Below are 27,894 nucleotides of genomic sequence, written 5' to 3'. Positions count from 1 at the left end.
GGAGCCGGTACCTGTCAAACAAGAGCCAAGGAGCAAACTAGCTTCTTAGTCACCTTGCTCTTCTCCCCGTCTTGGCAGCAGCCCCTCGGGGCAAGGGGAAGCTGATATCATAATTATTGGCTCACCCAGCAGCTACCTCCCCTCACCTGATGTCAGCACAGACCCGGGACGGCCGAGCTGACGGACTGACAGACAGACGGAGCTCCTGGCCCCCCAGACCCCGGCCCCCACGCCGACCTGCTTCACTGAGCAGGTAAGAGGAGACCCGGCCCAAGTCAGCCGTGGAGGCCAGCAGGGCTGGGCCAGGGAATGGGGGTGGGGGGTGCCTTTTTAACGGGTCCTGTGGGTGAGTGGGAGCACCTGGGTGCTCCCTTCCTTCTCGCTGCTGCTCACGGGAGAATCAGGAAGTGGGGTGAGTGCCTGGAGGCCAAAGAGGACCCCCCTTCTCCTTGCTCTTCCCTCTTCTTCCTGTTCCAGATTTGTCTGATTTCAATCCTTCTTGCTGTCGTGTGGTTTTCCATTCCGGCGTTCAGTGGATTTTGTGTGTGCGTGTATGTGTATCTCCATGTGTTGGAGAGGGTATGCTTGGCCACCATGTGCTGGGAGGAAATAAGGGCTCAGAAAGGCTAACACTGGAAAACTGGAGCTGAAGGACAGAGGCAGATTCCCAATTTAGTGGCTTGTCCAAGTGGAGAGGGGAGAACCCAGCTCTGGGGTCGGTGCGGGGAGGGGATCGCCCTCACCCTGGTGGTGCTAAGGGTGTGTGTTGATCAAGGAATCACTTAACATCTCTGAGCAGTCTCAGCTGGGGTCTAGATGCCTGGGCCTGCGGGGAGGCCTGGGCCACAGAGAGGATGCAGCTGGTGGAGAAGCAGACAGGTGGCAAACAGGTGCTGCAGCCAGAACATGATGCTGAGCTCAGGGCAGACTCCCCCAGAGGCCCAGGGATGTCTCTCTCCCTCAAGACCCCTGAAACCAAGAGGCCTGGTGAGAAGACATGGGATGTGCTGGGAGCCCTCAGACCCTTAATGCCTGGAACTGGGGTCTGGGGAGCAAAGGCCTTTAGGAAACTGGCCAGAGTAGAAGGAAGACCCCTCTGGGGCTCACATGGCTTTTCCCCACGCCCATCTGATCAGGTAAGGTTCTGGCATTCCCCGTGGAGTCCCCAGGCCCTCCACCAGTGTCCAAGTTAGATTAAGAACAGACTCAAATAAGTGGGTGTGTTTGCCTCTCGTCTCTGCACCAACAGGCGTAGGAAGACACATTTGCGTTGTGGCCAAGTATGGCCGGTCAGTGGAATAGGACCGAGTGGAGAGGGCATGTCCTCTGAGAACTCATCTCATCTGTACCCCAACCTCTAGGTTGGTCATTTCCCATGCCAGGCAGGTCTGCTCTCTCCCTGCTGTCCGAATCCCGGGAGAGGAAACCTGGTCATTCCCTCAGAGTCCTGAAGTCCTTCTTGGAGTCTGAAGTCTCTGCAGCTGCAGCACCCAGCTCTGCCTGCCCCCTTAGGCTTCTTTTCCCTCCTGATAAAACCCAGTTCCTCCGGGCTGATCAGAGGGTGAGATGGGGAGGCTGGCATTGCGCTCCATCCTGTCCCCATCAGGCCCAGCTCAGGCCCTTTGACCACCTTGGGCATTCCCTGACCCCCGGGATACAAGCAGTAGAGGGCAGGCATTTCCAACCCATGGGGGCAGTGTCTCCCTTCCCAGCCCCTCCCCCATCTCATGGTGCGCCAGGCAGGGCCGGAGTGGGGCTGGGTCCTGGGGGAGGCTCGGGTCCCCAGGAAGGAAGGTGCAGTGGGGAGAGGCGCATGTCCTCCCAGCTCCGCGCCCGGCCCCGCCCCTGCTGCCTCTGCCGAGCTCAGCTCCGGGCTCCAGGGCCTGCCGAGGCACGCTGCCCCCCCCCAGGCCCGGCGCCTCACTCACCTCCCAGGGCCAGGAACCTGTTCTCCCGGGAATGCCAGGGAGTTCTCAGAGGACTCTATTTCCCAGGGGCTCAGGGAGCCCCAGAACTCTCTCGATTCTGCTCCTGGGGAGGCAAGAGAAAGATTAGGGGATTGGAGCACCCCCCTCTTTTCCCTGTCTTTATCTCAGCCACACACTGACCTCGCATGGCCCCCAACTAACAGCTGTGCCTTCATTCATTATGAGGTGGGAGAAGGCTTGGGGCAGCTGGAGACAAAGGCAAAAGCCCCCTGGTGACACTTGCCCTCTGGGAAGCTGTCTTACGGCCCCACCCTGGTCTCGGGAAAAGCCTTCCTTTTTCCCCTTGGAGAGTTCTGTCTGCCCACCGAGAAAGTACCACCTGCCGTGGCTCTCCATCCTTCTCTGCCAGGAAGTCCTTCTTCCTGTCTAACCTCCTTCCTTCCAGCTTGAGTCTTCATGGGTTAGCAGAAACCCCACTGCCTGCACAGGGCTTAAGCACCTATCCAGAGACTAAGTCACACAGAAACCTCTGAAGAGCTGGTGTACAGGAAGGGACAGAAATGAGGCCCTATGCCCACTGCCCCTCTGTTAGTCTCTCTGACTCCATGGTCTAATGAGAAGGCTGTTGGGAGGCTCTTCTGCCTGCCTCCCCTTACTGCCTGGTAACAGAAGCAGGCCAGGGACAGAGGTCCCGTAGATATGCCTTCTGCTCTTTCTTTCTCAGTCACAGCCCACTGACCCTGCTGAGGCTTCAGGGTGGGGGTGGGGGAGGTTTTAGCAAACTGAGATTGGTTTCTGCAACAGGAGAGAGGGACATGAGACTTTAGAGAGCTGCTTCAGCCTTTTAAATTGAGTTCAGCTGAACTCCGTGACACTGATGTTAAAGAGCCCGCCTGCCAGCGCAGGTAGACGTAAGAGACTCGGGTCCCATCTCTGGGTCGGGAAGACCCCCTGGAGAAAAGAATGGCACCCCACTCCAGTGTTCTTGCCTGGAGAACCCCATGGACAGAGGAGCCTGGCGGGCTGCAGTCCATGGGGTCACACAGAGTCAAACACGACTGAAGCGACTTAGCGCGCATGCATGTGACCACAGGAGGTGGTTTCCTGAGTGGAGAGGCAACCATTGATCTGTGATGGGTGTGGTTGGGCTGGCAACATGCCCAGGAGCAGGGGAATGACAAGATGACCTCTGGGAGAGTGCGTCTCTCAGGAGCATCAAAGGTCCCTGAATAATTTTGGTCTTTCCAATGTATTCCCTCCCATCCTTTGCCCCTTCTTCCATCTCTGCATCTCCAACCTCCACCCCACCCCATCTGTAAGCCCTCTAGTCCAGCTCCATCGCCTTCTACAACCCAACTCTATACCCCCATTCTCATCTCCAACCCTGATCCAGCCCTCCTCCTGTCCAATCCCCAACCCCAATTTCACCTCCACCACTGCATTCCTCTCTTCTCTCTCTCCCTCACCCTGCCTTCACCCTCATCCCTAACCCCATCTTCCCATCCCACATCATTTCCACCTCCCCTAGATGGGTCTCTCCATCAGAGATCCCCTTTGGAATTCAACACCCTTCATTGATGCCCCTGCCAGGCCCTGGTATGTCCTCTGTTTTCCCGGCCAGTAGGACAAAATGGGTTGGATAGGATCATCTCTGGAGAAGCGCTCAGCCTCCTGATCCTATCTGGATCTTAAAGGCTGGATGCTGGCCAAGCACGAGTAAAGAATTCAAGTACAACAAGACAAGTATGATGTCCAGATGGGTCTCTTGACACGGGAGGTGTGTGTCCGGTGAAACGGGAAGATGAAAAATGCCCTCAGAGGGCCCCCAAGGGAGGCAGTGGCAGCATTTGTGGGGGGATGCCGGGAACATAACCCATCCTATTAGGCATGGCCAGGCCCAAAGCAAGGAGATGGACAGAAGCTAAAGCAAGAAAGCCTGCCGGGTTGTTTAGGAATGACTGCAGTCGTGAGCATCCCTGGGTCTCTACTCCGCCTGTGGTTCTTGCTTAGTCAGCTCAGATTAATGGGGCTGGGGAGAGAATTAGCTGAATCGTGATCTCTCAGGGAACTTGACTCTAGAGCTGGCTGTGAGTCACAGAGAAAAGGAAACCCATGCTCCCATGGCTATTCTGGAAGTTCCAGAGGGTGGGCACCCCTCAGGACCCACCAGGATGCAACTGAGTTTCCCAGAGATCTGACCCCAACCCTCCACCCCATGCTCATGGGAGGATGCATATGATCGGTCTACTTCAAGCCCTGCTTCCCAAGTCTGAAAGTACTGCTTCTGACAAACTACAGCCAATCTGGGCACCAACACACACACACACACACACACACACACACACACACACACACACACACACACACACACTCCCAGAGTGGGGCGTGTCCCTGGAACCAGATTGCCTGGAGACAGTTGCAGATCCCACCTACACTTGTAAATTCCACAGCCTTGTCCCAGGCTACACCAGCCCATCAGTCTTGGAAGGCATAGGGTGTGCATGAGGAAGTACACACACACACAGAGCCCTGTGACCATAAAACCCAACTTTCAGACTCTCCACTTGGCATAAGCAGAGTGACTGCAGCAGATTTTGCCGTCAGAGGGGTCCCCAGCTCCCTCTGGGAGGAGTTCCCTGAGCCCACACTGAACCCCAAGAAGCATGTGGTTTTGGAGAAGAGGCTCAGCCTCTCCAGGCCTTCTCATTGTCATGCCCAACCTGCCCAAGGTGGGAAGGGTTTTGGAGAGAAAGTTCTTTGGGATGACAATGCCAGGAGGATCCTTTGCACACGTGCTCTGGATGGCACTGAGGGAGGGGGCACCACCAGTGTGTATTTGTCTTGTGCTAGATCTGTATTATTAGTAGTGGCGACAGAATTAATATCCCTAATAATAGATCGGCAATAATGAGCAGTCCTTCTGATAATGATATGTACAGAGCATTAGAGGCCCCTGGCTCAAGGGATGGTAGGTTCCTGACTCATCTCATGCCCCCACTAAGGTGAGCAGGCGGAAAGGGGTCTGGACCAGTCCTATGGAGAGCACCCAGGGAGGGGCAGACAGTTGAAGGGGCAAAGATCTCAGCCCCCACCTCTTTCCTTAAATCCTATGGATCCAGGGTCCCAGGGGAAGAGGTGGGGTACCATAAGATGGTGTTGTTTTATCTTCCTCAGAGAACTCTGACATCCTGGTCCTCACTCAGTCCCCAGGACAGCCAGGTGAGGTATGTAGGGCGAAAAAAGAGGATCCCATTTTAGAAAGGAGGAAATGAGGTTAATTTCTGTGACTAGCGCAGCCTGATGGCAGAGCTGGGAAAGGAGTTTCTGGGGTCCTTGATCAGAAGGAACCCCTGTGAGGGGAGAGGGGAGGCTTAATGGCAGGAGGGGCATCTGAGATAATAAGTGCCAAGCTAGAGGATGAGGTGAAACAAGGCCCCAGTCATCCCTGTTGGTCTCACAGCTCATATCTTCAGCTTCCAATCACTGGCAGAGCCAGTTACTAAAGTACCCACAGGAAATGGGACCACCAGGCTCAGCCCTGAGTGGCTTGATTATAGGGGCAGGACTTCTGGAACACTGGATCACAGAGCTAATGGGTGCTCAGAGGTGAGCAACTCCAGCCCATCCCCCAGCCCGTTCCTCACCCACTCTTTAGCCAGTGCGGCAGGAAGAAGCTCACTGTAATACGAAGGCCGTATTTTATCATCTGCGAAAAATCCTCCTGTTCCTTCTGTCACTCCCCATCTCATCATCCACTCTTGGATCCCTTTAACAGCTGGGCAGACTGAGGACTGGAAGGAACTTTCTTTGGAAATCAGACCCCTGCTCTCTGTACACTGCCCCCCGGAAGGATAAAGCAGGCAAACAGTCCCTACCTCCCAGGAGCCCAGCTCCCCAGGTCAGGCCCCCAGGGGTTCTAGGTCACCTGGTCCACACACAAGTCCCTTGCCAGGCCTGTTCTCACCATCAGACCCAGTCATGCCTTTAAAAATTCCTGGGGAAGGTGGGGGATGGGGGCACAGCTTCTCCCTAAATTGCCTGTGTAAGGGTCTCATGCTCTTGGAAATGAGAATTTTGCACTGTGCACCACGGGCCCCCCACCCCACCCACCCGGCTAAACTTGGATGGCAAGCTGATTTTGCTTCTGGGAGCAACAGCCTCAGAGCTTGAACTCCAGAGTAGGTAGGAGGGAGGAAAAGACCATGAATGATAACCAGGACCAAAAGATTCCTGGGGGTTGGGAGTGTTTAGGTGGGAAGTATCTTAGAAAGGGTCACTTATGGACCCTAAGGAGAACCCCGTAGAGCCAGTCTCTCTGACTAGGTGGCCATAGCAGAGGAGAAAAGGGGGTCTGTTAGGAATGTCTCAGAAAGAGAGGGATGGGGGCTTAGAAGAATAGCATTTTTTTATTTCCTTGAAACCAGCATCTATTTCTTCCCCATCTACTAAATGAGTATCCAAAGGCAGTTCAAAGACACCCATTAATATATCCCACTGTCCACTTATTCATCTCTGTCCATCTGTCCAGCTTCCCATCCAGTCATTTGCTCACCCATCAATCTGTCCGTCCATTGATCTGCCCATTCATACACCTATCCCTCCCTCCATCCATCCGTCATTCATCCATCCAAAGAAGTCAAGCCCCAGTAGGTCTCCCCAAGGCTGCTGGTAAGGGCCTGTGGTCCTGTGGCATTTATGGGGCATGTGACCTGCCTGCCTGGCCTGGGGAGGCAGCCCCGCCCCAGCCCTCAGGCAGGGGGCTGGTCCAGGCATGTGGGAGTATTTATACCTCGATGGAGGCTCCTGGGGAGTTGCTGGGCTGAATGACTCCCCGAAGCCGTGATGGTGGCCATGGCCCAGAGCCTACTGTGAGTGCTTGGATTCAGTTCCTTTGGGGCCGGGGCTGGGTGGCCAGGCCTGGGAACGGGCTGGAGAGATGGGAAGCTGCCACGGTGTTCAGGGATGGTAGAAAGGAAGGGGTGCTGGGTAAAGAATAGAACAGGAAGCTGTTGGAGTTTGACACCCACAGCAGGGCTGGGATCCATCCTGGAGCAGGACTGAGTCCGTTGCCACTTACGAGCTCTTGGCGAATGGCCGGAAGAAGAGGGCAGGAGGACTAAGATTACAAGAGAGATTAAGGTTAGATACCTGGAAGAACTTCCAGGTCAGCCCCAGGCATGGAAGATGTTTCAAGTGCTTTTTCAGGACAGACATATCCAGTGGTACTCTAGGACCGGCCTATTTCCAGAGGCAGGGGAATGACTGAAATGGCTGAAGGAGAGTCCTTGTTGGGGGGATGGGGATGACTCAGTCTTGGGTGTCAGTGGGTCAGATTTGAGGAAAGCACCCCAGGGGACATGTGATAGCTCTTCATCCTTTGTTCTCCCCCTATCCACCCCCTGCCCTTTCCATCTGTAGCTGCTTTTCAGAGCACTTTAATCAGATCTCAAGGCAGGGGCAGCTGACCCACTTCCTGATACCAAGCCAGGGTCAAGAGCCAGAGTGGACAGGATTTCGACCTCAGAGCCTCCAACCTAGATGGGAGCAGCAGAGCTAGAAAGCCCAGGCTCCCAGGATCCCAGGGTGCCCAGCCTCAGGAGTGGCCCCCGGGCCCTTCCCTGCCACCCCTACTAAGTAACTACTGAACTGCTCCAGGGGACCCCTCCCAGCAGCCAGGCGGGTGGAGCCCTGGGTGGGGCCACAGGCAGCACTGGGCACGGTCCCCACCCCTTGTAAAACATGCTGCCGCAGCCAGCAACAGAAACCATTAAGGCGGAACTCCGCCATCTCCACCTCTCTCATAAAGGGCAGGCAGGAGCAGCCCGGGTGGGAGGGAGTGTAGAGAGAGCCCAGCGAGGGCCCTGAGTGTCCTCTGTGACTCAGCTGCCCACAGGGGGTACAGGGACAGACCCTCCCAAGGAAACTTGCCCCCCACCCGCCACTCTGTCTTCCAGGTGTGAGCAAGGAAGCTGAGGTGTTCCTGAGGTGGGGCTGTGGAGCATAGTGGTTAAGCACCCTAGCTTTGAAGCCAGTGTCTGAATCGTGGGGAGCATCATTTACTAGCTGAGTGAACTTGAGCAAGTCAGGTTAACCTCTCTGAGCCTCAGTTTCCTCATCTATAAAATGGGAGTGATAATACAGCACCTCCCATCTGGGGTATAATAACTCACCCAGCTGTTCCTGGGTCCCCTTGAGGATTTCCTTCCTCCTGAAGGAAGAGCAGAGATGAGGGCCCAGAGATGACAGCTCTGTGGACCACATCCACATCCACAGGACCAGCTTCAGCATCTTTAGATGCAAATGGTCCCAGTGTATCATTTTACTTATAAGGAAACTGAGGACAGAAAGGGGAAGTGACTTGTCCAACGTCACACAACCAGCAAACAGGGTTTTCCCTGACCCCTACCCGACAAATGCTCCCTCTGCCCTGATCCTGGGGTACTAAAAAAAGAGTCTCTGAGGGGTGGGTGCTGGGTACGAGGGGCAAAAGGCCTGGCTGTTTGCGAGGACACAGAGCAGAGATGCCACCATGATGGTTGTTAATCCCACAGTCATACTTCCTGGGGAAATTTCTTCCTCATCATGCCTTCTATTCAGGTTAGAGGACCATTTCTTTCTTCCCTCTGACTCCAGGGAAGATCAAGTCTATTTATTCCATCCCTACCCCAGCCCTCCCACTCTTGCAGGATCATAGAAGGAGGAGAAGTTCAGCGAGCAGAGGTTAGACAGAATACCTGGATGCTAAACCGGTCTTCAGATAATGTTTTGCCAAGGTTGCTTGCCTGAAGTGTGTTTGAGGGTATCGTTGGGACTCTTGAGGCCTGAGACTCAGGAGATATTTTCAGTTTTAACTGTTTGGCCCTGGGCATGTCATTCTCTCTGAGCCTCAATCTTTTTTTTTATATATAAATTTATTTTAATTGGAGGTTAATTACTTTACAATATTGTATTGGTTTTGCCTCAATCTTCTACCCTGAAAAATGGGATTAATGACCTTTCTCCCCTACCGGTGGTATGTCATAAATGTTCAACCACCAGTTCTCCAAAAAAAAAAAGGTGGGAGGTGGTTCTGATCTGTAACATTTGCTAATTTCCTTGGATAGATATTCTCACCACTGCCAATTTGAGGATTTGGGCCAATTTCACCAAAAGTGAATTGTACAATTGGCCCTAACAAGTCCAGAGCGGCTGACTCCAGCACACCACTGCCTGCTACTCTCTGAGGCAAAGGGAGAATGAAATGAGAGAATAGAGACAAAAGTGCTTTGTAAACTGCTGAGTATTTTATAGACATAGAGTTGTGATTAGGAAAGTCCTTATAGTCAAAGGGACCCCAGAGCACAGTCTACCAGCTGAAAGCCCTGGCCTAGCTCCAGCCCCAAAAGCGGGCAGGTTGTGAGTGGAGGAGCCCACACTGAGTGACAAGTCCTGAGTGCCGTCAGGGGTGCTCCTAGGATCCGAGGAAGGGAGAGAGCTCGCTGGACCTCCTGCAATGGTTTGCTGATGAGATTTGCAGACATACATCCCATTGTGCCCTCTGAAACTAAAGCAGGTAGGGTAAAGGTTCGTGTTCACTGAAAGATTCCTCCTGAATGCAGAGGCCAGCGCCCATCAGAGAGGACTCCTGGGGGATCCAAAGCAAGAGTCACCCCCCTCTCTTCCTACTCTAACCCCTGGGAGTTTCTGTAGCCATTCTCCCTCAGGGGAATGGCTAAAATGACCTCTGAGGCCAGAGGGTCAGGAGGAGGGAAGTTCAGCCTCTGCCAATGCAGGAGGATGATGTCAGGGAGATGGAGGTGAGAGGCAGGAAAGAGGAGTTCCTTCTCCCTTCCTGATCCTCGCCACCAGAGCTCAAGCTTTAAAATACTCTGTCCCACTGTTAATTATTAGTAATAGCTATCATTTATTGGACACATACTATGCATTAAGCTATTTACAAGCAATATTTCATCTAACCCACCAGAGAGGTATGTATTATTAGCTCTAATTTATAGATGAGGAAACTGAAGCCCAAGGAAGGAAGTTGAGCAAGTTGCCTAACCAAAGTCCCATTGTTACTGGGATTCAAACCCAATCCTGACTCTAGAGTTTCCAAACTAGCTAATCCAACTTTAGGAGCCCCCATGGCTATTTGAGAAAGGGGTCAGAGGGCAAGGCAGCCTCACCTCCCTCTCCGCAGTGAGTCCTTCGTTGTGCTGGACAAAAGTCCCCACCCCATATACACAAATGATAGCCCCTCTGCCCAGCCCCTGAGGTAAAAGGACCCTTAGAAATGGCAGTCGGCGAAGGATCTCATCTTTCGGGCTATGTGTCCTTAGGCAAGTCACCCTAACCTCTCTGGACCTCCTTTCCTGATTTGTAGAACAGGATTTCAGCTGAGGCAATCAACGGGGTTTGTCATCCAATCAGGAGTCGTCATTTACAAAACCTACCCAGAGGAAACCCTGCAGTGAGGTTCATCCAGGGACGTCTATACCCTCAGTGCAAATCAAGACACTGGCCTCTGAACTCTGCCTAACCTCCCTGGTTCTTATCCTGTCCCTGGGAGCTTAGAGGAAGTGGGGTAGTGGTTTGGCCAAGCCAGGATATGAAAGTCACGGCTGGGAACCGAAGCCTTCAGGTAAGGCCTCTGACTTACAGGAACTCGGCCTGGGCTACCGATAACACTCCAGGACATTGGGGCTGCTGCCAGGATGAGGGGCAGACAGAGGCTGTAGGGGCCCTTCTGGGAAGGCCAGAGCTTCCGCAGGAGGGGTGGCCCACTGAGTCTCAGAGAGGCCTCCGCAGGTTCACGTCTCAGAGGAGCAGAGCCGGGGTCTGAACCCCCTGGGGCCAGGCTGAGCAAAGGCCAGGCAGACAGGGCCTGGCTACAGGGCAGCTGTCATCTGGAAATAGGGTCATTAGCCAGTCTCCCCAGGCCTGAAGCGGTGAGACCATCAGGGAAACTAGAGTCTGGGGTCGGGAGCCACGGCCACATCTGGCCAATGAATCCAGATGTGCACAGTACCTCCTTGAGCACTTTCTATGTGCCAGGCACCTGGTACACATCATGTCACTTAATCTTCATGACGGCCCTGTGAGGTGGGTCCCCAGGCCCCATGATCACAGGAGCAAAGGGAGAAACAGAGAATCACACAGTTTCTCAAAGTCACCAAACCAGGAAAGTGACACAGCTGGGACTCAAATTCAGGTCATCCCCAGTTCAGAGCTTTTGCTTTTGTGTGTGTGTGTGCATTGCAGCACACCACTTGCAAGATCTTAGTTCCCTGACCAGGGATTGAACCCATGCCCTCAGCAGTGAAAGCGCATAGTCCTCACCACTGAATTGCCAGGGAATTCCCAAAACCTTTGCTCTTCACCATGTGCTATTCTGCCTCCAGAGAGGAGAGCAACCACCGCCCCATGTGTTACAAAGCCTGAGAACTGGGGGGAGGAAGGACCCCGGCCTTCTGTCAGGAGGGAATGGAGAAGGCCTGGGGAAAGCAGGTCTGGCCCAGGGCCAAGCAGGGCAGGCGGGCCCTAGCTGTCCAGGGCTTCCAGGGAGCAGGGGCCAGGCCGGGCGCTCAAGCAGAACCAGAGATGGGCTGCCCTGCCCCTCGGCCCGGGGCCTGCTCCACCGCGGTATCCAGTTACGGCCAGCTCGGCGCTTCCCCAGTCACGCCACATTTAGCTTTGCCGAGTGAGCGGCACCGGGACATAGAGAAGGGGCGGCAGGGACTCTTGAAGGGGCGGGAGAGCCTCCCCCAACCCCCCACCTGGACCCCAGCTCCCAGCCCCCTCCACCACCGAGCCTCTGAGGGACTTCAGGCAAATGCCTTCCCTTCCTGGTCACCACCACCTCCTTGTCAAATGAAAGCAATAAGCTTATTTGGCAAAGATGTACCAACCCCAGACAGGGCACACAGGGGGCCTCCAAGGCCAGCCCTCCCTCCCAGAGCTCTCAGGACAGCAAGGTAAGGGAAATGAAGTTGTCCTGCTCTGCAAGAGGGGGTCTTGGGTAAGTGTCAACCTCAGGCTTTTCTTGTTTGGCCCCCTAGCTCAGGCACCCCACTCTGATCCTCACTAAGCAAAGAAACTAAGGGGAGCATAGACTCCAGAGTTGGCCAGATCTGGGTTCAAAACTTGACTCTCAAGGATTGGCTAGGTGACTTGGGCCAGTTATGTAAACCCTCTGAACCTCAGTTTCTTCATCTGGAAAGTGGGATTAATAATGCACCTGCCTCACAGGATTATTCTGACAAATGATGAGGAAGTTCTCCTAATCAATTATATAGTGGCCAGCCCAGAGCAGGCCCTCAGCTCAGGGTAGACTTTCTCAGAGTTTACTCGGGCAAAGAGGAATACATTCAGGAGAAACTGCCCTTTGTAGGTGGTGGAGAAGGAAGGCAGAGAGCTGAGGTTAGTAACAGTAAGAGACATATCAGTCGTGCTGTTAATAAGGGGAGCTGGCATTTATCGAGCACTTGTTATAGCTAGCCACCGTGCTCAATTCTTCATGTGCATGATTTCATTTAACCCCACATCTGCATGAGGGTGTCTCTCTCTCTCTCTCTCTCTCTCCCTGTTTTTGCAGATGACTGATGCTGAAGCTCAGAGCTTTGCTGACACAGGTAGCAAGGCAAGAAAAAGGCTGGCTTTGATCTGGGTCTTTTTTTCCTATTTAATATTTATTTATTTATGGTTGCACTGGGTCTTAGTTGCAGCACATGGGATCTTTTGTTACAGCGCACAGGTTTCTCTCTAGTTGTGGCACAGTCTTACTTGCCCCATGGCATGTGGGATGTTGGACCAGGGATTGAACCCGAGTCCCTTGCATTGGCAGAAGGATTCTTAACCATTGGACCACCAGGGACGTCCCTGAGCTGAGTCCTGTTAACCACTCAGCTATGCTGGTCACAGAGTTCTCCTATAACTCGAGAGTGTCTGAGCAGAAAGAGCCCTCACTTGTCACCTAACGCAAGCCCTGAGTTTTCCGAATGGCGAGTCTAAAGCTCAGAAAGGGCAGAGGCCTGCACAGAGTCACAGGTACTTTGGAGTGTGGCAGACACAGGAGAAAACCCTAGAGGCCACACACTCCTTAGTGTCATGCCAGGCTCACGGGGCCACCAGAATCCATGTCCCTGCAGGTTCCCCAGCTTCTCCCTGTGTGTCTTTCACCGTCTGTCTCTCACACTGTTTATCTGCTTCCTTCCGTTTCTGATGTTTCTCTAGCTTGTCTGTTTGTCTGTCTCTGTCTGTTTCTCTCTCATCAGACATCTGGCTGGAGGCAGGGTCCCAGCCCAGGGAGGGCGTGGGAGGGGTGGACTCGGGCTTGGTCAGCCCTGGACACTGGTCCTCGCTCTCATCACAGCCGGCTTTCTTCAAGGCCAGGACTGGGTGATGGTGTCGCTACTCCCGCCACAGTCTGACGTCACGCTGCCGGGCCCTGCCAGGCTGGAGGGCGAGCCCCAAGGGGACTTCATGCAGGCACCGGGCCTCCCAGGCTCCCCCGCCCCGCAGAACGTAAGTACCTGGCACCTTGGCCTGGGCTGAGGCCAAGACCAGAGGGCTGCACGACAGCAGGTGGGCCATCACCCCCACCCCCCTGGGACCTCCCTGCTTCTGTCTTGTCCTTTCTCCCAGCAAACAAGTACCCAGGGACTCCCAGATCCCGAAGTGTAGAGATCTGGGCCTCTGCTTCTTCCTTGGGTCTGGGACTTTCCCAGACTTTCACAGGGCAGGGCTGTGCATCCGTCCTATTGGGGGTGATCCGAGGTTCGAAGCCGTGCGTCCTCATCAGATCAAGGCTTCCAAGGGCGGGTGAGGTCTCCCTCCTCCACCGGGGGCTCCCCAGAGCTCAGCCACAGACCCTCTACCCTCACACAGAGTCGGGTCTGGATCCAGCCTCCACTCACAGGCTGTCTACCCTCTGTCCACCCCAGAAGCACGCCGGCTTCAGCTGCTCGTCTTTTGTGCCTGATGGCCCTCCGGAGCGGGAGTCCTCACTGCCCCCACACAGCCCCAGCATCGCGTCACCAGGCCCCGAGCAAGTCCACTGCCCAGCAGGCCCTGGCCCGGGCCCCTTCCGGCTCTCACCCTCAGACAAGTACCCCGGCTTCGGCTTTGAGGAGGGGCCTGCGAGCGGTCCCGGGCGCTTCCTCAAGGGCAGCCACGTGCCTTTCCACCCATACAAGCGACATTTCCATGAGGATGTCTTCCCCGAGGCCCAGACTGCCCTGGCCCTCGATGGACACTCCTTTAAGACCCCAGGGGCACTGGAAGCCTTTGAGGAGATCCCTGCGGATGTGGGGGAGGCTGAGGCCTTCCTGCCTGGCTTCCCTGCCGAGGTCTGGTGCAACGGGCTCCCCTACCCCAGCCAGGAGCACAGCCCCCAAGTCCTGGTGAGTACCAGCACCAGCGCGCACCCCATCACCCCTGTGCCAGTTCCCAGCACTCCAGAAAGCCTTCTGAGATCAAACTTTCTGCCATCCCCTTTCCAGACCTTTCTACTCAGGGTCAGTGTACACCTGCAAGCTCAGAGAGTTGGGGTCTTTCAGCTTCATCCGGAGCCTCCAGGTCAGCTGAGGGAGGGGGTGCTGACCTGGCCCTGTGTCGAAGGGGTCGGGTCAGGGAGTCTGGTCAGACCCCGGGATGCTGGAAGCTCCCCAGAGACTCCTGAGTCAGGATTCCTACATGCAGCTTCTCTCTGTTTGAATGTCAAGAATCCCCAGCCAGACCTTCACACCCATATGTAAATGCGAGAAGAAAAACACATTCCAGAGGCCTGGAGAAAGGGCTTAGGGAGGAGTCACAGAGCACCACGTTCTCCATTGCAGCGGCAGCACGCAGAGTTGGGAGAGGACTTAAGTCTTCTCAAAGGACACTTCCAGGCCGCATTCTTTACCTAGAATGAGGCCTGGGTGTATTCATAGAAATACCTTGAAAGCATCTTAGAAGATCAATATGTCCTTTCATAGCCGTACCCATAAACTCTGTGACCTTGGGCAAGTCACTTAACCTCTCTGAGCCTCATCAGAAAAGTATACTTACCAGCACCTACCCCATAGATATATTGCCTTGGGAAGAGGAAAATCCACTCCCAGTTGGGGCTGTGCCTACTCCAGATACAAGAATACTGGAGTGGGTTGCCATTTCCTGTTCCAGGGGATCTTCCCAACCCAGGGATCAAACATGCATCTCCTGCAAGTCTCCTGCATTGCAGGCAGATTCTTTACCGCTGAGCCACCCAGGAAGCCCCATCCCATCAGTTACTGCCCCGTAAATGTCCACTCAGTGCCAGCCTCTGGTCACTGTGCCAGATGCGTCCTTTCAAGTACCCTGTTTAATCCTTACAACAAACCCTCTAAAGAGTTCCCACTATCTCCATTTTGCAGAAGAAGAAACTGAGGTCCCATAGAAACCAAGGAGAAGAACTTGGGCCCAGAGACCCACAGCAGGATGGTCGACTCGCTGAGTGACCTTGGGCACATCCCTTCCCTTCTATGGGCTCAGCCCCATCATTGGCCAAATGATAGGGTTGGACATAGTATTCATGGCCCTTCTAGGCCTGAGATTCTACGATTATGGATATCTCTGCATCAGCCACCCCAGGGCATACCCAGGAAAGAGCTCACAGCTGATTTGACCCTCTGGGCCCAGATGCTGGCTCCCCAGGCCCCTGGTAACCCCAAGAAGAATGGTCCACCTGCTCTTGGCCTGGTTTAGCTTCCAGTCCCTAGCAGTGCTCTCTGTCTGGGTACCTCCTCAGGGTAGAGCTCTAGGCACGTCCCTGGGGGTTCCACATGGGGCTCACAACCTGTGGGAAGCCAGGATCTGGCCCCCACCACCACCAGCAGCTGCAGACTCCCTCTGCCAGAGTGGGAAAGGGTACAGGGCTCCGGCAGACTAGCAACTGGGTAGACTCCTCAGGAGCTTTCCAGGAGGTACGAGCAGTAAAGAAACTGCCTGCCAATGAAGGAGACCTAAGAGGCACCAGTTCAATCCCTGGGTTGGGAAGATCCCCTGGAGGAGGGCATGGCAACCCACTCCAGTATTCTTGCCTGGAGAATCCCATGGAGAGAGGAGCCTGGTGGGCTACGGTCCACAGGGCTGCAAAGAGTCAGACACGACTGAAGCAACTTAGCACACACCACAGACTCCTCAGAACAGAGAGCAGAGGCTCCGAGTTGGGGGTGCTCAGAGCAGAGGGGACTCACTAACCCCCTCCAGAGAACCTGCTAGATCTACCATGGGCTTTGCAGAATAGGAAGTAGTAGGGCCTTGGGGGCCCCAGCTGGACTTCCTGTGCTCCTTCCCCATGGCTCTGCAATGGGAATTCCAGAGCAGTGGTCCTTTGCGGATCTGCTCTGAGGGGCTGGTGGTCCTGAACCAGGAAGCAGGTCCCGAGCCAGGCTTGGTGAGTGGGGTCAGCCCACGCACCCTTGTGCCATTCCAGGGTCCTACCCCAGCTTCAGTGTGACTGACGACAAGTCTCCCCCACTTCCCTGGACAGCCCAGCCCCAGCCTCTCACTTGCAGGCAAGTGGCGGGTAGGGAGCACAGTCAGTTCCAGCTCCAGCTCCACCACTAAGTTTCCTCGGAAAATCCTTGTCCTCCTCTGTTCTCATGTATTTGTTCTCCAGGAATAAGCTTTGCTAGAGGCAAAGGTGGAATTGCTTTTGCATAAGGTTCAAGATGGATGATAGGAAGGAAGAAAGACAAGGTCCAGCCTGGTCATCTGTTTCTTTCCTTCCAGCAGGGGTCAGAAGTCAAGGTCAAGCCCCCAGCTCTGGAGAGTGGTCCGGGGATGTACTGTTACCAGCCCCCCTTGCAGCACATGTACTGTCCTACCCAGCCCCCCTTCCACCAGGTGGGTCTGGGGCAGGTGGGCAATTTCCCCCAGGGTCTCAGGATATTATGTTCATGTGTGATGTGTGGGTGTGTATGTGAGTGTATGTGTGCACACCTGGATGGGCAGGTAGGGGCAGCAGGGCCCTGAAGCTCAGGCTGGGCCACCCAGGGTGGGGAACAGGGGTTCACAGGAAGGGAAGCAATTGCCCTTCTCACAGAGTGGGCGGGGCTTGTCTGAGACCCATGCAGTGCCTGAGAGGTCTCGGCAAAGAGGGTGGGGCTGAGACTGGGGCAGGGCTGGATGGAACCAAAAACGGAGAGAAAGAGAACAAGACAAGGACTGAGCAAAGAGAAAAGAAGTTTAAGTGGGGTGACACAGGAGGCTGAACACCGCAGGAAACAATGGGCTCCTGCCTGGGTCAGCCACCGTCTTGGTATGTGGCCTTGGCCTCAAACTTCCCTTTAGCCTAGACAGGGTGGGACCAGGAGTGAAGCTAGGGGACCTTCCCTGTTGGAGGCTCCCAGTCCCCATCATCTTTGGCCCTATCCCCCCTCCCCACGATCTCCTGGAGAAGGGAATGGCAACCCACTCCACTATTCTTGCCTGGAGAATCCCATGGACAAAGGAGCCTGGCGGGCTACAGTCCATGGGGTCGGAAAGAGTCGGACACGACTGAGAGACTAACACTCTTTCCACTCCCCACCCCGCTGCTCAGCCTCATCTCCCTGATTCACAGGATGCCAAGTAATTGCCCCACACTGGCAGGGGATGGAGATTTTTAAAAAGAGAAAGAAAAGTGCCCCAGAGCAGCCAGGCAGCTCCCAGGAGTCACCGGGCAAGACAGAGCAAGTGGCTGCCCAGCGCCCAGCTCTATCCACCTGCAGCCTGGCACTGAGACAGGCCCTGCCTGTGGAGCAGGTTCTACTCCCAGCTCTTTGGCATTGGCCCTGATGTTGGCCAAGCCAGGGAGACAGGCACGTGGGCGGGAGGGTGGTCAGACTGCTTGCTTTGTGGGGAGAAAGAAAGAGAAGGAGGGAAGCAGAGGGAACACAGGATCATCCCCACTCTGTGAGGAGCCTGGCTGGAGTGGCCGGGCCATCCTGAGGCTCACAGTCTGACCCAGGATAGGGGCGTCCCTGAGGCAGCCTGGCCCAACAGGAACCGAGCCACAGCAGGGCTCAGGGGCTGCCAGACCCTAGACAGCCTCGCTGTGTCCAGCTCTGTCCTGATACCCTCTGTTTTCTGCACCCCCTCCCCGAACAAGATGGCCGCACCCAGGGCTTTATGGAGCCTGCAGAGAGGGTGACTCAGTCACTAAGTGTCTCTCGGGTGACCTGGAAAGAGCACCTCAGCCTGGAGCAGATGGGGGAGTCAGAGTCTCCTACCCCCCTCTCACCCCCATAAAACACAATCCCTGGCAGCCACTCCCTTTGCTGTAAAAACCACCTCCTACCCTCACCGGCCCACCACCATGACCGGGCCTTTCAAAGAGCCACTGAAACTCATAAAAGGGGCCAGTGCCCAGCAAACGCCCAGGCCGGACACCCCACTTCCGGCCCAAGCACTCCAGGAGATGCCAGGGAGCACCTCCCCAAAAGGGTACAGGGGCCCGAGCTACCCCTCACACTCTCTAGTTCAGCTCCTGTCCTATCACCATGGCAACCAGGGTACCTAGAGGGCTGAGAGGAAGATGCTGAAGGAGGCTTTGAGACTTCTGAGACCCTGAATTCTGGAAATGTGGATCTCCTCAGAGGCCCTCCCAGGACAGCCACATCCTTGGCCAGCCTCAGATAGCTCTGCCTTTGGGGCCCATGACCATGGATGGCGGAACGCTTGAGAGAAGAATCTAGTTTCAATTCCTTCTCTGGATGTATGAGTGGGGGGAGGGGGCTCCCTTCCTTAGGAAGACTGGTTACCATGGCAACCACTCTGCCCCTTTGACCTCTACAGTACTCACCAGGTGGCAGCAGCTACCCTGTACCCTACCTGGGCTCCTCACACTATCCCTACCAGCGGATCGCACCCCAGGCCAGCACCGATGGGCACCAGCCCCTCTTCCCAAAACCCATTTACTCCTACAGGTATGTTTCTCAGCATTCTGGGGTAGAAGGAAGAGGGGTGAGAAGTGCCTGGGGAAACTGAGACAAGGAATCCTTGAGGTATTAGGGTAATGGTAGGGGGGTGGAAGTCATACCTGGTAGACTTCCAAAGGATGCTAGAGAGAAGAATCCAGCCTGGGGGCAGAGGGCTTGACCAGCTCCCCTCTGAGCTCTCATCCAACCCTGGGGAGCCATGTCTGTGGCTCAGCTCAGCAGATGCTGGTGCCCTGGGGTGAGCCCACTAGGTTCTAGCCTCCTGGGGCCCTGGAACTGAGAGTTTAGCGGGGGACGCTTCTCCCTTTCACCTCCTTCTGCAGACTCAGAGAGAAGCCTCACCCCAAAGCGCCACCAGAAGTAAGCGAGGGATGAGGTCTGCAGAGGTGGTTCAGTTACTCAGCATCTACCAGATCTAGTGCAGCTGCTCTGGGGCTGGGGTTGTAGGTGCCAGGCCAGCAGCACCCTGCCCATCTGGGATCCCTTCCATCTGAACTTTCATTCATCCAACCAACACTGATACTCAACCTCCTGTGTGCCAGGCCTCATGTGGGGTCAAGTCATCAGCCAGGGTGAGCTCAGGAAATGGAAAAGGTACTTACACATCATCCAGGAGCACAGAGAAGGGGTTTGTGGAAGGCAGGATGGTGCACAGAAAAGAGCACATGTAATCTCTGGAGTCCAGTAGAACCGGGTCCAAGTCCAGGCTCCGAATTTACTAGCTGTGAAACCTCAGGCAAGTGACTTAATCTTTCTAAGCCTCTGTTTATTCATCTTAAAAAAAAAAAAAACAACAACCAAAAAACTGCAGTATTCAGGCCTTTGGATGGATTGAGAGAATATGCTTGGCACATTGTAGGGGCTCAAATAACCTGAGTTCCCTCCCTTACTATCCAATATTCCAGCAATTGGCGGAGGGCTGACTGGTAATGACAGCGTCCATTTAATGAGAGCCTTCTATACGCTAGGCAGCATCCTTAATCTTCATGACTCTGAGGTAGCTATTACTTTCTTCTTTTCAAAGCTGAGGAAACTGAGGCTCAGAGAGGTTAAGGCACTCACCCAAGGTCACACAGCTAGTGAGTGACTAAAGCCAAGAGTGTAACCCAGCTCTCTTAGATGCCACAAGACCCTCGAATATCAGTAATTCCTAACTTCAGTGGATATTTTCTCATCCCTTCTCCTCTCGACTGCCTCTCACCCATGAATTCTGCAGCAGGCTCTTCTTTCTTGACTGTTCCAGCCAGGGTAGGAGGGTGGGGGAAGACTCCAGGCCCAATCAGAGGTTCCAACTCTCAGAGCTTTCTCTGCCTTCAGCATCCTCATCTTCATGGCCCTTAAGAACAGTAAAACTGGGAGCCTTCCTGTCAGCGAGATCTACAATTTTATGACGGAGCACTTTCCTTACTTCAAGGTGAGCCCCAAATCCACCCCCACCCCACCACCCCCAAGTCCTGGAGCAAGACATACCTCTCTAGAACCAGAAGATACCATTGGGAGGTGGTAGATGAGTTTGAATGAAAGCCAAGAGAGGGTGTGCCCTCCCACCACACGCTTCCCTTTGTCTGCCCTTCAGAAGGACAGTTCTGGGTGGGCAACAGAGAGCTCAAGCCATTCACCAGAGGTCACACAGCAGGCTGGAGTCAGACCTCATGCTGGTGGAAGGTGGACATGGCAACCTGATAGGCTTCAAGGCGCATCCACCTACCCCAAACAGGGAGACAGAGCTTGGGAAGAAATGAGAGGCTGTTCCCACCGCTGCCCCCAGGATGCTGTGGGACTGAGGAATTTGGGCGGGAGCTGGCCAGCCAATGTGACCCAGGATGCTGGGGCTGCAGAACTCATTGCCTTCCTGGGAGAGATTAGATCTGCCTCTGTGGGCGGCAGGCTCAGCTGCAGCTCTGCCAGAAAGCGGGGTGTGGGCTTCACAGTCTTAGAGTGTCCTAGGGAGCTGGCTGTTTCACCTGACCTTCCCACGGACAGCATCTAGTCTCTTTCAACCATAGAAGGGGCTTCACCAGACTCTTTCCCTAGAGGCAAGACAAACACCCTTCTCTCTCCATTTGCTCAAGGCCAAACAGCAGGTGGGATCACTTGCTGCTAGCTCAGGCTTTCTGGCTTCCCACTTCCCTTGTCTGCAGGCTCCCCAGGCCCTCCAACAAAAAACCCTCCTTCTGGGGTGGGTGCAGGGGAAGTCAGAACTTGTGTATAAGGAGTGCCTTCTCCAAGGCCTACAACCTGATGGATACGGTCTCACTTGCTGCCCGGGCAAAGGGCGGGAGCTGAGACCCAGGTAATCCAGAACTCAGCTCCATCCACCAGTGGGTGATTTCTGACCCCACCATCTTCCCAATTTTGCTGTCTGGGGATAATTTGAGGTTGATATTCAAACAAGGGGCTTTCCTGATGGTTCAGCGGTATAGAATCCACCTGCCAGTGCAGGAGATGCATGTTCGATTCCTAGCTTGAGAAGATTCCTTGGAGGAGGGTATGGCAACCCACTTCAGTATTCTTGCCTGAGAAATCGCATGGACATAGGAGCCTGACCAGGCTACAGTCCTGGGGTCGCAAAGAGTGGGACACAACTTAGCAACTGAACATGAATTCCAGCAAGTTCGTACTTGCTGAGCTGCCACCGAATGATGAAATGGGCAAGATGGCCAGAGTTCTGGCCAAGAACAAAAAAGCATGGTCATCCATCAGAGCTTCTGGATGGGAGAGGAGCAAGGAGAGAGTTAGCACTGGGATTCAAGCAGCATCAAAGCCGGTATCCAGGGCTCGCCGTCTAGATCCCAGCATGTCAGGGGGCCAAAGTCTCATTGACCTGTAAAGCTTTTAGAGTGTCCCCTAAGGCTTCAAGGAGTCAGGCCAGAGACAGGGAAGTGGGGGAGGGCCCTGCCCCATTCCTCTCAGCTTTTCCTCCCTGCCAACTCCCAGCCTGGCCCCCAGCCCCTCCCTACATCTCATCTTCCTGGCTTAATTATTTTTCCTGGGAGCCGTGTAATCCCTGTTTTATGGGGCTGAGGAGTGAAGAGGTCTAACTGCTTTTTTTTTTTTTTTGGTTCCAGTTGTTGTTCTTAGCCAGTTGCATCACTCCCTCCCTCCCAAGTTTACATTTGACTTCAGAGAGAAACCATCTGTGAGGATGGGACGGGCCCCAGGTGGTAAAGACAATCCGGTGGGGTGACCTGGGCAGGGCCCTTAGTTAGGGAACAGAGCTGGAGTCTGGCTCTGACCCTGCCTCCTTATGTGATCTCAGCTTGGACCCTTTTTTCTCTGGACCTCAGTTTCCCAGTCTGTAAAATGGTCAGATTGGACCAGTTGGCACACAGGTTCCTTCCAGCTCTGACAAATCCCCTCCACCCACCTAAGGAAAGAGTTCAAAGATCCTCTCCCCACCTCTAGCTCTCATTCCCCAGTTGAAGATCATTTTTCTAGGCTAGGACAGAGCGGACCCTGGGGTGGGCAGCACTCATGCCCAAGGCAGCTGAGATGGGCGTCCTGAAGCCCTGTGAGTCAGGGATGTGGGACGGGGCAAGTTCCAGCCACTGGACATAATTGCTAGTGCTGACCATCCCTCTTCCAAACAGGAAGTGGCTGGGGTGGGGGCTGCTCTGGCATCCCAAAGTCACAGATTTATGGGGCTGTAAAAGGGCCTGGTGCCCATTAACTCTGCCCACCGGGCCACACAGTCTTGACTCCTCATAGGGACTGCTGTGGGAGTTGAAGGTGAATCCCTAGCTGGCTGGTCTGGTGGCTTAAGAGTCTTCTCTCATGATCCTGGGAGCCTTGGGGGTCATCTCAACCAGCCCCCTGACCCAGGCCAGTGGCCCCTAAGACAGGCTTCAGCTGCTCCTGCCAACCACTTGCAGCGACGCTGGCAGGGGCCCGGTTCTGCTGGACGTGATTCAGCCTGGCTGCTCCCTGGGGCAAGTGAGCTGGGGAGGAGGGAGTGGCCGCCCCTCATTAGGCAGAAATGGTGAGCTGGAAGGGAGAGGGGCCGGGAGGTGAGGGCGCAGAAGGACCTCACCAGGCAGAGCGGATGCTCTGCCCACAGTCACCCCTGCTGGGCCCAGGATTGTCATAGAGCCTGGAACAGAGCTCTGGGCTGGGGGGGGGGGGGGGGGGGGGGGGTGCCCGTGGCACCCCCGCCACCGCCTCTCACCCAACTGAGTCAGCCTAATGGTTTTTACAACCCTCCCTGGGCACAATTAGTGCGCTGGTGGCATGACCAGGCCTCCTAATGGGTGTTTATTCTGTTGGCACGAGCATCCCCCGCCTGAGGGCTGGCCTCCCCACCAGGGCACGCCCCCCGGGCACACGCATGTGAACACCCACACACACATACAATCATGGATACCCACACACACCCCTAGAGAGACTTTCTCACACACACACATCCTTAGCAACACACACATGTCCTCACACTCAGAGGAATTCATGGACCCACACCCCAGAGTCAGGCTCACAGCAGGGAGACACAGCCCCAGAGTTCAGCATGGCAAGGCCCTCTCCACACAGGGGTCCAAGCACAGGCCTGGAGACCCAGCAGGGAGTGGTCCAACCCCAGGTCGGGGAGGGGCAGCACCTCCTCCTTAGCACCCACCAGCCCCTCTTGTATGAATCACCTCGACAGTCGTCTGAAGGGCATGGGATAGGATGGAGGTAGATTTTAGGTGCTAATAACTGTGACTGAGGTTCTTGCCCATCCCTGCCCCACGACTGATGGGACTGAGTGTGGGCTGGTCGCTGAGGAGCTCAGCAAGCCCCAGAGTGGGTGGCAGTTGTGTGCCCAGACGGCCAAGGCTTTTTCTGAACCCGGCCTGAATTCGTGTCTTGCTCTGCTTCGGCAGACGGCGCCTGATGGCTGGAAGAATTCTGTCCGCCACAACCTGTCTCTTAACAAGTGCTTCGAGAAGGTAGAGAACAAATCGGGAAGTTCCTCTCGCAAGGGCTGCCTGTGGGCCCTGAATCCAGCCAAGATCGACAAGATGCAGGAGGAGCTGCAGAAGTGGAAGAGGAAAGACCCCATCGCCGTGCGCAAGAGCATGGCCAAGCCAGGTGAGGCTGCCGGCTGGTGCGGTGGATCCGGGGTGCCCAGAGCCAAGAAATTAAGAGTGGGGGTGGTGAGAAAAGCTGGGTGACGGAAAGCTGATGAATAAGGAAAGGGCCTGAATGTGCTTCCAAGGCTGGGAGTGACTGTGGGGGAAAGGAGGTCTCACAGTGTCCTCTCTTGGGCCTTTTCAGAGGAGCTGGACAGCCTCATTGGAGACAAGAGGGAGAAGCTGGGCTCCCCACTGCTTGGCTGCCCACCCCCTGGGCTGGCAGGCTCTGGCCCCATCCAGCCCCTGGCACCTCCAGCTGGGCTCTCCCAGCCGCTGCACTCAATCCACCCGGCTCCAGGCCCCATTCCCGGCAAGAATCCCCTGCAGGACCTACTTGGGGGGCACGCACCCTCCTGCTATGGGCAGACATACTCGCACCTCTCGCCGGGCCTGGCCCCTCCTGGACCTCCACAGCCGTTGTTTCCACAGCCAGATGGGCATCTAGAGCTGCGGGCCCAGCCGGGCACCCCCCAGGACTCGCCTCTGCCTGCCCACACCCCACCTAGCCACAGTGCCAAGCTGCTGGCTGAACCTTCCCCAGCCAGGACCATGCACGACACCCTGCTGCCAGACGGAGACCTTGGCACTGACCTGGACGCCATCAACCCCTCTCTCACCGACTTTGACTTCCAGGGTGAGCTGGGGATGGGAGGGGGGAGGTGGGACAGGCCTGCAGAGGAGCAGCTGGTGGCGTGGCCCGGCCTGTCTCAGTCTCCAGGTTGCCGCTAACTGCCCAGTTTCTGGAGCAGAGAAAGCCTAGATCTGGGAAATGGGTGGTGGTGGTGGTGAAGAGTCAAAGAGGAATATTCTTGCCCCTTGAACGGGTTCCAACTGACATATCACCAAACCACTCTCAGTTCTGGGCTGAAAGTGCCCGGGAGAGCCCGGGTCTTGGGAAGCTACTGGTAGAGACAGGCAACTTGAGCCGCATCCCCCTCCAGAAGTGGGGAGCTGGGTTCAACAGCCTCAGAAGAAGATATAGACCAGGGGTACGTGCCCCACAAGTAGCTTCAGAAGAAGACACAAGCTTGAAAGGGGCCGATGGTCTATTCCATAGTTGATTGTGAGCAACTGAGACTCTGAACATTTCCAGAAGTGACTATATTTTTGGAGTTCATCACCTAATGCAGAAGAAGGAGAGAGATCTGCCTCAAAAAGAAGGGGAGGCCAAGGAGCTAGGCAGGTCCCAGGAAGAGATTCTGTCTCTTCCATTCCTTCTCGCCTGCTTCGTCTCTGCCTGTGGCCAATCCCACCCATTCCCATCTAACCTCCAGTGCACCCCCAGGCCCTGGTACTGGCCACAGGAGCTCTGAAGGAGGGTGCTGACCCAGGCCTCAGGCCCTCTGTGTGCACTGAGTAGGGTAGGGGACATCCACAAGCAGGTGGGGGCAGCTGACCCTCAGAGATCTCCCAGTCTGATGAGGAGAGAGCCGGGTCTTGGGAAGTTACCCTTAGAGAAAGGCAACTAGAGCCGCAGCCCCCTCCAGAAGTGGGGAGCCGGGCTCCACAGACTCAGAAGAATCTATATATATGTGGGCTACCATAGACATATACCTGAGCCCTACTGTCTGGCATCTTGTGAGACACTTTACATGCACTCTCTCACATGGGCCTATAGGCTAGGAGGGATTATTCAACCCATTTCACAGATGTGCACCATGGTTAAGTAACTTATTCAAGGTCACGGAGCTAGAAAGAAGGAGAGTTAGGATTGGAAGCCAGGCAGCCAGTCTTGGGTTTAGTTCAGCCCCCTTCCTCCACACCCTGCAGCCCTGATCCCCAGGGAAGGAGCCCCAGGCCCTGGCCAGCCACGACGCAGGTCACACGACACACAGAGAGGGATCGGGTGCGGCACTGAGTGCACCCCAGAGTCAGTGCTTCCAGTGGGGAGCCCTTCCTGACAGGGCTTTGCTCCTGTTCCTTGGTCCCTGCAACGGAGAAGCCCAACCAGCTCACCGGACGCTGCAGTGCATTACTGGAAGATCCTTGGTCTGGGCTGCACATTCACCTTCCTTGGGAACCTGGACAAGAGCCAGGGTGAAGAGTTCCTAGGGCTCCCTACCCAGGCTAACCCCAGAATGTACAGCATCTGCATCAACCCTTCCAACAGGCAGCTCTTAAATCCTTGATCACTCCCCCACCCCCCAAAAAAGAGCCACAGAGATCATCTGGGCTATGGCTTTCAAAATGTCCTACATGGGAGGAAGATGCAGAGTTTAGCAACTGCCTGGGGTCACAGAGCTAGTGCCAAAGGTCTGCTCTCCAATCAGTGTCACCCCAGTCCTGCTCTCTTTAGTGTGTGAGAGCGTGGGGTGAGAGGCAGACAGGGCTCATGGGTGCCTCCCAGTGACGCCTGTTTTCTCCCCCAAATAGGAAACCTGTGGGAACAGCTGAAGGATGACAGCTTGGCCCTTGACCCCTTGGTACTGGTGACCTCATCGCCACCATCATCTTCAGTGCCGCCAGCTCCCCTTCCCTGCTATCCCCCCGGGCCCTGCCTGGCCGAGACCGGCAGTGGGACAGGCGACTTGGCACCCCCAGGCAACGGGGGCTCCGGGGCACTGGGTGACCTGCATCTCACCACGCTGTACTCGGCCTTCATGGAGCTGGAGCCCACACCCCCCGCGGCCCCGACTGGCCCCTCTGTGTACCTCAGCCCCAGCTCCAAGCCCATGGCCCTGGCCTGAGCTATGCCCCGCAGCAGCTCCAGCCTTTGCTTGGCCCAGAAGTCCCAGCCGGCCGCCCATGTCGGGCTCACCTTAAAGGTCAAGGAAGGAAACACACTCCCTGTCCCCTATGTCACGAAGCCAACTTGGTTGTTAGCTGGCAGCTGAGGGTGGAGAAGTCACCACCCAGGATTCTGCCCCTCGCACATTTCCACCACCTGGTACACCAGCACTTGGCCCAGGGACCCCGGAGAGCAAGTGTCTGGGGAAGAAGAAAATGCACTCTCCATGGCTCACACTCATCCACACTTAGGCTCTCGCGTACATGTGCACAGGCACACACACACACACATACACACACAGTTATGCAGACATACACCCACTCACATACCTTATATCCAGAGGAATCAGAACTGTATCACAGACTTCACTGGGGGGCAGCTGAGAGCTGAAGGGTTTGGTTATCAAAAGCTCAGGGCCCCAGCCAGGTCCAAGACCACCCTGGAACCCTCTTCTGACATCCACATTCTCTGCAGGCCTGCCCCCCTCCAGGAGTGATCTTTCCCAGAAGCCCCCTGTATTTATTCTCCCATCTTCATCCCAGCAGCCCATCGAGAAGGAGGAGATATGGAACCTCTCCCCAAGTTGTCTGTGGGCCCCCAAGGGGGTGCTGATATTCACAGCACCCACCCTGCCAGGCTCTCAACCTGTCCTCAACTTAAGCTCTATCTGGCTTCCCCTGGGGGAAGACACACAGGAGGGCAAAGTCTGCCCCAGGACCAAACTGAGCCCACTTCCAACACAAAGTGTTTGGAAAAACCCTTGCCCTCGGAAACTTGAAAGTGTCCTTTTGCCCCAGCCCTGGGTGCCGGAAAGGCCCCTCCAGGTCACTACAGTCACCCCTGAGAGCTTCATGTAGCTTAGGTCCCAGCTTATGAACACTCCTGTTTCAGACAGCCTGGGCAGTTAGGGAGGGAACTCTGCTTCAGGCTGGTGGGGGAGCACCCATGCCCACTCTCTTTGACCACTTGGCAGGTCCAGGATGCCCCTGGGGCAAGGGGGTGCCCACTGTGTCCTACCTGAGAGCCCGACCCACACCAAGTAGGCTGAAGTGGGAGCTTCAGCCTGCCCGGGGCCCGAGGGTGACAAGAACACCCCCTCCCGCCAAGGTTGGGCCTGGGCTCAGATGAGACACAAGCAGAACCCTTGATGGCCTGCCACTGTTCCCTGTCCTGGAACAATAAAGCAAATGCCTTGTGGTCTCAGCTACCAA

The 27,894-nt window shown here is 55.4% G+C and overlaps 1 protein-coding gene and 1 long non-coding RNA gene across 15 annotated transcripts; one reads left to right on the top strand and one right to left on the bottom strand.

Annotated features, from left to right (window-relative positions):
• On the top strand, window positions 1-27,894 carry FOXN1 (forkhead box N1). Of its 14 annotated transcripts, none has more exons than XM_044939512.1 (10): window positions 6,747-6,796; window positions 10,291-10,548; window positions 13,294-13,430; window positions 13,850-14,308; window positions 16,662-16,775; window positions 18,708-18,838; window positions 20,168-20,264; window positions 23,704-23,911; window positions 24,098-24,589; window positions 26,329-27,894. In XM_044939512.1, exons 3-10 carry the CDS (start codon window positions 13,308-13,310, stop codon window positions 26,640-26,642), a joined length of 1,938 nt encoding a protein of 645 aa, XP_044795447.1. In that variant the 5' UTR covers window positions 6,747-6,796; window positions 10,291-10,548; window positions 13,294-13,307; the 3' UTR covers window positions 26,643-27,894. The 14 variants fall into 14 exon arrangements, with proteins under 14 accessions (XP_025136790.1, XP_025136789.1, XP_044795446.1 ...); XM_044939510.1 differs by having other exon boundaries at window positions 13,279-13,430; XM_025281005.2 differs by lacking the exons at window positions 6,747-6,796; window positions 10,291-10,548 and adding an exon at window positions 1-253.
• On the bottom strand, window positions 778-2,814 carry LOC123332684. Its single transcript, XR_006549643.1, has 2 exons — window positions 1,929-2,814; window positions 778-969 (listed from the first exon to the last, which is right to left on the bottom strand). It is a non-coding gene; the product is annotated as an uncharacterized LOC123332684 (long non-coding RNA).

Source organism: Bubalus bubalis, chromosome 3 (assembly GCF_019923935.1).
Source record: "Bubalus bubalis isolate 160015118507 breed Murrah chromosome 3, NDDB_SH_1, whole genome shotgun sequence".
Classification (NCBI taxonomy): domain Eukaryota; kingdom Metazoa; phylum Chordata; class Mammalia; order Artiodactyla; family Bovidae; genus Bubalus; species Bubalus bubalis.
The sequence above is the reverse complement of the archived record's forward strand: the minus strand, read 5'-3'. Positions and strand labels throughout refer to the sequence as shown.